This window comes from Triticum dicoccoides, chromosome 1B (assembly GCF_002162155.2).
Source record: "Triticum dicoccoides isolate Atlit2015 ecotype Zavitan chromosome 1B, WEW_v2.0, whole genome shotgun sequence".
NCBI classification, from domain to species: domain Eukaryota; kingdom Viridiplantae; phylum Streptophyta; class Magnoliopsida; order Poales; family Poaceae; genus Triticum; species Triticum dicoccoides.
This window is the reverse complement of record NC_041381.1, coordinates 4,105,230-4,114,024: the sequence shown is the minus strand read 5'-3', so window position 1 is coordinate 4,114,024 and position 8,795 is coordinate 4,105,230. Positions and strand designations below refer to the sequence as shown.

General features: G+C 46.5%; 1 protein-coding gene across 1 annotated transcript in view; it reads left to right on the top strand.

Annotated features, from left to right (window-relative positions):
* Positions 1-490: 490 nt before the first annotated feature.
* LOC119349928 (putative disease resistance protein RGA3) overlaps positions 491-8,795 on the top strand; it is a 32,020-nt gene continuing 23,715 nt past the window's right edge. The window contains exons 1-3 of the mRNA XM_037618020.1: positions 491-536; positions 2,015-2,156; positions 2,487-2,648. Coding sequence (XP_037473917.1) covers positions 491-536; positions 2,015-2,156; positions 2,487-2,648 — 350 coding nt within the window. The remainder of the gene's footprint in view (positions 537-2,014; positions 2,157-2,486; positions 2,649-8,795) is intronic.

Below are 8,795 nucleotides of genomic sequence, written 5' to 3'. Positions count from 1 at the left end.
GGACTTTTAGATGGCGAACCTGAAAAGTACATCGGTGTCTTGCCAAATTGGAAAAGCTTATTAAGATTCTCGTCCACTGATCTCAACAGTGTCCCAAATTGGAATTGCATTAACTCAGTGTGGACAATAAACTGATACTGGACTTGGAGAAGACTCTGACATCTTCTTGCCAAATGTAGGTAAACAGATATACCATGTTCAGTCGATGCGCTTCATCGGATCCCATTTCTGTGTCATCCAGGGAACAAGTGAAAAATGGTTTGGTTACATGACATGCTCTCCACTATGGAAGGAAAAATATCAGCAAATTCTTTCACGGATGTGCTACATCGACCTTCTTTCGGTTCACAAAGATGGTGCTCGACTTTCTTCCTAATGGAGGCCATATTGCAGTTCAGTAAGGCGTTTCCAAACCTTGCACAGATGGATTCCATAACGAGATGAAACAGATGACCGGGTGCATCTGTTTAACCGAAAGCTAAGTCATGAGATGGTGGAAGCTGTCATCTGCACTCAGAGTTGGTTCGAAGATTCAGGTAACCTCCTTTTTGAAAAAAAAAAGTCATGAAACCCAAACTTGCCACTTTCCATTTCACAGATGATAATGATGAACCACACCGTCCTCGTCCTGAGTATTTCTTACTTGTCGTGGTGAACTGGAATGACCGATGCTGATGGTGGAAACTGCAGCATGCCTATTTAATTCATGGTGATGAACCACCAAAGAGCTGTCTTTTTACGCCTTTTTATGCTTTCAACTCAGACTTGTGTTTTAGCAGTTTCCAAATGGCCTTTGTGTGAAGTACCCCGTTTTAGTCAACAAGATGGCTTGCAACCTACTGTAGATAAGATTATTAAGAAAGCGGCTGGGTGGAGGGGGAGGCTGCTTTCTTTTGGCAAGAGACTCATATTGGACCAAGCCTGTTTAGCCAGTATCCCCACTTACCTCATGGGCTTTATTAAGTTTCCTAAATGGGCCATCAAACTCATTAACTCCCAATTAGCTCATTGCTTTTGGGACCATTATGAAGGCCATCATAAATATCATCTGACTGCCTGGAACTCTATTAATATGAGAAAAGAATTTGGGGGTTTTGGTATTACTGACCTAGGGGATATGAATCTGGCTCTGTTAGCCTCTTGGGTCAGTAGATACTACAATGCTGAAGGTAAAATTTGGAAGAATATTATTGACTTCAAGTACAACCCTCAGAATAGCAACATCTTTGCTTGCTCTACTAATGGAGCCTCCCCTTTTTGGAAAGGGGTGATCTGGGCAGCACAAGCTGCTAAGCTTGGCTTTTCCTGGAAAATAGGCAATGGCAAAAGAACTAGGTTTTGGGAAGATCACTGGTTCGGCAATGCTACTTTAGCGACCCAATATTGGGACTTGTACAATTTAGCTTATGAACATAATGTCACTATTGACAAAATCTGGGATGGACACAATCTGAAGATTACTTTCAGAAGGTGTTTTACTCAGGAGCAATTAGCTGGCTGGCATGAACTTGTGGACATAGCTAGCTCCATTAGTTTTGTGGATGAGGATGACACACCAATTTGGAATCTGAATACTAAAGGGTATATACTGTCAAATCCTTCTACAAGTTTATAAATTTTAGAGGGGTTTTACCTACTTCCACTCCTGCTGTGTGGAATATAAAAATTCCCCCCAGGATTCAGATTTTCTTTGGCTGTTGGTTAATAATAAACTTTTAACCAGAGATAACTTGAGTAAGAGACAGGAGGTGAGAGATACCACCTGTGTGTTTTGCTCTGAACAAGAGTCATGTTCACATTTATTAGCACATGTGTTGTTGCTGCTGAGTTTTGGAAAGCCATCTGTGTCATTACTGGAGTGAATGAAGACATTAATATAATGTCCATTACTTCATATTGGCTCAGGGGAGATAGGTTCGCTGCTGTTAACATAGTACATGCGGCTCGCCTGTGGGCGATCTGGAAAACTCGCAACAGTATGTTTTTTAATAACGTGTGTTGGCCTGGCTTGCAGGATATTTGGAGAAGAATAGCGTTAAATCTGTCTACATGGGAATGCCTGTCCTCGGGAGGTGCCAATACAAAGCTGAAGTGGGCAGCAAGAGAGCTAGAGGCGAAAGCAAGAAGTCCTCCACTGTTGCTGTGGCCAGACCCTGGTTGAAGCGAGGCTTTTCCTTCTAGATCTAGCTATCTGTCGAGTGGCCGATGGGCCTGTAATTTCTTTCGTTTTGTAATAGTGCTCTAGCACTTCTAGCTTTGTTGCTATGTCAGTCTCTCTGCACTTTCCACGGGCAGCCTATATGCTATCCGTCGTGAGCTTCAACTTTGTATCACACTTCGGATACCTTTCGTTTTGTTTCAATGAAATGGAACAGCGGCGCAGCCCTTTTCTTCTAAAAAAGATGAACTCTTCGGCGTATTTCTTGCTGATGGTATTTCTTGTCATGTTGCCGTTGCTTGACATGTCCTGATGTCTTTCTTCTCAGGGTTGTCCCAGCACAGCAGGTCCGCCAGTCCAGTGAACGGGCAGTGCTGGGAGGACAGAGAAACAGGCCACTTGCTCGACAGCCTCATCGTGGTGCTACTGTTGAAGGTGGTGTTGGCGTCGACGAGCGGCTGGGTGGCCGGAAGGTCTTCCTCGAGGCTTCGTCAGATGGTGGCCTTTGGGGTGCATGTTGTTCTATTCTTGTACAACGCCCTGCATAGCATACAGTCTTCCTATAATCAATTGACTATTTGTAATAGAATAAGAAGAATGACAAAGTTCACTCATAATTCATATAAGTGCAAGTTTATTCCCTTAAGCAGCCAATCCTTTGGTGTGAAAGTAGGTAACTAGTAAGGCTGAGAGCCTAATGGAATATCTGTTACATTCCTGTTACTTCACTTTGTGGTTCTTCTTTCGTGGCAAAAGGATTAATGCCATTTGTGTTTAGACCAAACCATACGTTCCTTGTGTCATCTGTGAAGTCTTCCCAGTACTTTTTCTACACTGCGACCCGTCAGCGGGTACTCTCAACTTCCCGTCTTTCTTACGGTCTTCTCTGTGCCATCGCATCAACTTGGCATGCTCTTGTTTTGAAACAAAAGTTTCAACCATGGTATTATAGGAGCATACCACATCACCTTGGCAGGAATCTTCTTCCTGGGGCGCTCGCCCTCGACATCACCATGGTCATCGCGACTGATCTTATAGCGCAATGCACCGCATACCGGACACGCATTCAAATCCTCGTACTCACTGCGGTAGAGGATGCAGTCATTAGGGCATGCATGTATCTTCTACACCTCTAATCCTAAAGGGCAGACAACCTTCTTTGCTTCGTATGTACTCTCTCGGGCAATTCGTTGTCCTTTGGAAGCATCTTCTTTAATATTATCAACAACTTTTCCAAATCCCTTGTCAGATACACCATTCTCTGCCTTCCATTGCAGCAATTTCAGTGTGGTGCCCAGCTTTTTCTTGTCAGCTTCGCAATTTGGGTACAACAATTTCTTGTGGTCCTCTAACATGCGCTGCAACTTCAGCATCTCCTTCTCACTTGCGCAGTTTTTCTTTGCATTGACAATGGCCCGACCTAGATCATTGGCGGGCTAGTCTGATGCCTCTTCTTCAGTTTCTTCCCGCATTGCCAGCTCAGCTTCTTCCCCCATTGTTGTACCATCGTATTCAGGGAACCCATGGCCAGAATAGCTGTCGTTGTCCTCTTCTACTTCATTGTCTTCCATCATAATCCCTCTGTGACGCCCCCGATTCGACCGTGCACTAATCATACACGCAAATGTGTACGATCAAGATCAGGGACTCACGGAAAGATATCACAACACAACTCTAGACACAAAATGAAATAACCACTACTAGGAAAAGGGCTATAGATAGGATTGATTCTAATGGCGCACCGTGGAAGCAGTGCGCCACTACTATATACTAATGGCGCACCTGTTTGTGATACGCCATTAGTGTGGAAGACACTAATGGCGCACCGTAAACAGGGTGCGCCACTAGTATGAATTATTTTTTTCCATTTTCCCATACATACTAATGGCGCATCGGGTCCATAATGCGCCATTACTATCTATAACTACTAATGGCGCACCAAGCAGGCAGTGCGCCATTACTGTAAATTTTGTTTTATTCTTTTTTTTGCAAAACTACTAATGGCGCATCGTGGCACAGTGCGCCATTACTAGTTTAAACTAGTAATGGCGCACTCAGAGGAGATGCGCCATTAGTATATATACTTATTATTTTTACTTTTTTGCAAAACTACTAATGGCGCACTGTAGGCTCATGCGCCATTAGTAACCAGGGTTACTAATGGCGCATTTTCCTACGGTGCGCCATTAGTAACCTGGGACCAACAAGATATTTTGGACAGCCCACACCTACCCACTCACTTTCCCCACTTCATTCCATCCACCTCCTTCTCCAAGCTTTCGGCCATCTCCTCCTCCTCACCTCATTTCCACCATAGATTCAACAAAATTAAGTGGTGAAATTATCTTTTTTTGATAGGTAAGTAAGGGAAAGCTACCTTCAAGATATAGATCCACTTTTTTTTCTCCCTAGCTCGCTCCAACAACGTACACATGCACTTTTTGTGGCCTAGCTAGATCTATGTATGTTTGTGGTGTTGCATGTGTTTGTGGTGTTGCATATATGTTTGTGTTTGAAGGTACCGGTATTTGAAATATGCGATAGTTGCCAATATTTTGCCGGAATGTTTTGATTCATTTCCGTTTCGGCGAGAATTTTGGCACTATGCATTCTTTTTGGTCCTATTTTTAGGGAAGGTCATGCCAAATTTTTTCTTGGTTCTAACATATCGTTTTGCTCTACCCCGCAGGCGACCATGGTCCGCACGATGACTGAAGGCATCTTGAATAGGTTTTTGAGCTCCGCGAAGGCCGAGATGCTTCAAAAGAACGAGACGAAGATAAGATGTCCATGTCAAAGATGCAAGCTGAAGAGCCTTATTGCGGACCCGGATTCCGGGCAGGTGCGGGACCACCTGCTCTTGCGTGGTTTCATGGATGGCTATCGGTGGCAAGGTGATGAAGATGACTATCAAGTCGTCCATGGCCGGGGCCGGGCAAGAAATGAGGAAGGGCAACAAGACAAGTACCACCGCGGCGAGGGCGGGCGAGAAGACGAAGAATCTCCAGGACATGATCACGACGGTGATGCTGTACACAGTCATCATGTAGAAGATGTCGTACATGATGATGAGGAAGATCAAGACGAAGGGAATGATCATGAAGACGAAGATGCCGGAGCAGACGACGATGGAGGCTGGGTGCAGGACCCTCATATTCAAGAGCTGCTTCTCAAGCGGACGGATAACGCAAGAGCTGCCGCCCGAGAGAAAGCCAAGCTGGATCAACTGGAGATAGACGCGGTTACTCCATTGTATGAAGGATGCAGGCCCGAGGATACCCGCCTGAAAGTAACGCTCATGGCTCTGGAGATGAAGGTAAAACACAAAATGACCGACGCATGCTTCGACGAGAACATGTCATTCTGGCACGAACGTCTTCCCAAGGGGAACAAGTGCCCGACCAGTTTCGAGGAGGCGAAGAAAATCGTGTGTCCTCTGGATTTACCGCACGTGAAATACCATGTGTGCATGAACAATTGCATCATTTATCGGGACGAGCACGCGGAGTCTACCATATGTCCGGTGTGCGGCGTCACTTGATACAAGAAGAGGAAGAAAGCTCCTCGAAAATCGGTGTGGTACTTTCCGATCACTCCTCGTCTGCAGCGGTATTTCGCGGACCCTAAGGTAGCAAAGCTCCTGCGTTGGCACGCGGATAGGAAGGAGAAGAAGCGAGAAGATGACGCAAATGATCCGGAGATAGATAAAAAAGACAAGATGCTGAGTCACCCTAAGGATGCGAGCCAGTGGCAAGCGTTGAACTTCGAATACCCAGAATTTGGGAACGATCCAAGGAACATCGTGCTGGGCGCGAGCACCGATGGAGTCAATCCGTTTGGCAGCCAGAGAAGCACACATAGCACCTGGCCTGTGTTTGTGTGGATGTACAACCTTCCCCCCTGGTTGTGCATGAAGAGGAAATACATTCACATGAGTATGCTAATTGAAGGGCCGAAACAACCAGGGAACGACATCAATCTGTATCTGGGGCTGCTGAAAGAGGAGCTTGACACGCTGTGGAAAACGCCAGCCAATACGTGGGACGCTGCAGAGAAAGAATATTTCCCTATGAGAGCCGCACTGCTCACGACGGTGCACGACTATCTCGGTTACGGATATCTCGCGGGGCAGGTAGTCCACGGATTTTCTGGATGCGTAAGGTGCATGGATGACACAACGTATCGCCAGCTAGATAGAGATCCCGGGTCTTCGAAAACCGTGTTCATGGGACATCGAAGGTGGCTTCGCGACGATGACCCGTGGAGGAAACGCAAGGATCTGTTCGATGGTGAAACCGAACCCCGAAAACGCCCGTGTACGAGGAGCGGCGAGGAAATAGACAAGCTGTTGAAAAATTGGAAAGACTGTCCACTGCCGGTAAAGAAGCGAAAGGCGCCAGAGCCGCTGCTGAAGGTATGGAAAACGAGGTCTGTTTTCTGGGACTTGCCGTACTGGAAGATCCACCGTGTGCCTCACAGCCTTGATGTCATGCATATCACGAAGAACGTGTGCGAGAGTCTGCTTGTTACCCTGCTCAACATGCCAGAGAGGACCAAAGATGGGCCGAAAGCAAGGGCAGAGTTGAAATCAATGGGCATCAGGCAGGAGCTTCACGCTAATGATGATGATGATGATGATGATGATGATGAGGCGAAGCAGGATACGGTAAGTCGTCGCAAAGGCAAAAAGGCCAAGAAGACCGGAAATGACTACCCTCCCGCGTGCTTCACTCTAAGTCAGGAGGAGATCGAGCAGTTTTTCACCTGCCTCCTAGGAGTAAAACTTCCTTACGGTTACGCGGGGAAGATAATCAGATACCTAGACCCAGCGAAGCAGAAGTTCAGCGGGATGAAGTCTCACGACTGTCACGTGCTGATGACGCAGATACTTCCAGTTGCAATCCGTGGGATCATGGACGCGCACGTCCGTGAAACGCTATTTGGCCTATGCAACTTTTTCGACGTCATCTCTCGGAAGTCGATTGGCGTGAGGCAACTCAGAAGGCTACAGGAAGAGATCGTGGTGATACTATGCGAGCTTGAGATGTACTTCCCGCCCGCATTCTTCAACGTTATGGTGCATCTGCTGGTCCATATAGTGGAGGATATCATCCAACTCGGGCCGACGTTCCTGCACAGCATGATGCCGTTCGAAAGGATGAATGGTGTCATCAAAGGATACGTTCGCAACATGTCACGTCCAGAGGGAAGCATAGCCAGGGGCTTTCTGACCGAAGAGTGCATCTCCTACTGCACGAATTATCTAGGCATCGAGAACCCTGTTGGTCTGCCCGTCAACAGGCACCTCGGCAGACTCGCTGGATGGGGTCACCATGAGGGTCGCCGCGAAATGCATGTCGACTTGGAGGGTCGACTCGCCGACTTTGAAAGAGCAAACCTAGTCGCGCTACAACACATAGACGTGGTCGATCCTTGGGTGGTAGAGCACAAAACCTTTATTAAGAAGACGTACAATGACCGAGGCCAACAGAGGACGGACGGAGATATACTCAAAGAGCACAACTCATGTTTCACGCGTTGGTTCAAGCAGAAGCTTCTGTCGTACCCTTTACATGAGGATTCTTCCGCGGAAGAACAACTCATATTCGCCTTGTCACAGGGCGCCGAGCACAACCTGATGACCTATGAGGCGTACGATATCAACGGCTACACATTCTACACCGAGGACAAGGACATGAAGAGCGATGGTTATCAGAACTCCGGGGTAACGATGGAATCCTACACCGGTAACGACAAGGACAGATACTACGGAAGGATCGAGGAGATCTGGGAGCTGAGCTACGCTGGAGAGAAGGTCCCGATGTTCCGTGTCAGATGGGCCAAAAACGTCATAAAAGAAGACCGGTATTTCACCACCATGGTTATACCCGAAGCGAAATCCAAGACCGCGGGCGCAAACGTCACCGCGAAAAATGAGCCATGGGTACTGGCTTCCCAAGTGGACCAATGCTTCTTCATTACCGACCTGCCAAAGCCCAGTCGTGTTGTCGTGAGGAGAGGCAAAAGGAAGATCATCGGAATGGATGGAGTAGCCAATGAGCAAGACTTCGACAAGTACGGCGACCCGAAGATCGAACATGACAACGACGATGAAGTAGCAGCACACACCACAAGAAGAAGCAGGACCACCCTACCTAAAGGACGTTCGTTCCACAGAAGAACTCCGTTTGCGAAAAACAAGGGCAAGAAGATTGTGAACAGATAGCTAGCTAAGACCGATTGTATTTAAATCGTAGTCTTCATTTCTCGATTGTATTTCATGGGCACTTTTTGATATCATGAATATTTTTAAATTTCATGGGCACTTTTTGAATTCATGAGGACACTTGATCTCGATTCCCCCTCCATCTCGATCTCGACCCCCCTCCATCTCGATCGCACCCGCACCCTCCCCTAGCTCCACCCATCGCAACCCTCCCCCGCACCCGGCCCCCCGCACCCGCACTTTTTGAACATATTTTTTAATTTTTTTTTACTATTTTTATAAAAAACATTACTGTTATAATTTAAACAAGTTTGAACATATTTAAACACAAATAAATATAAAAAACAGCATTTAAAATGCATAAAAAATATTACTGTTATGATTTAAACAAGTTTGAACATATTTAAACAC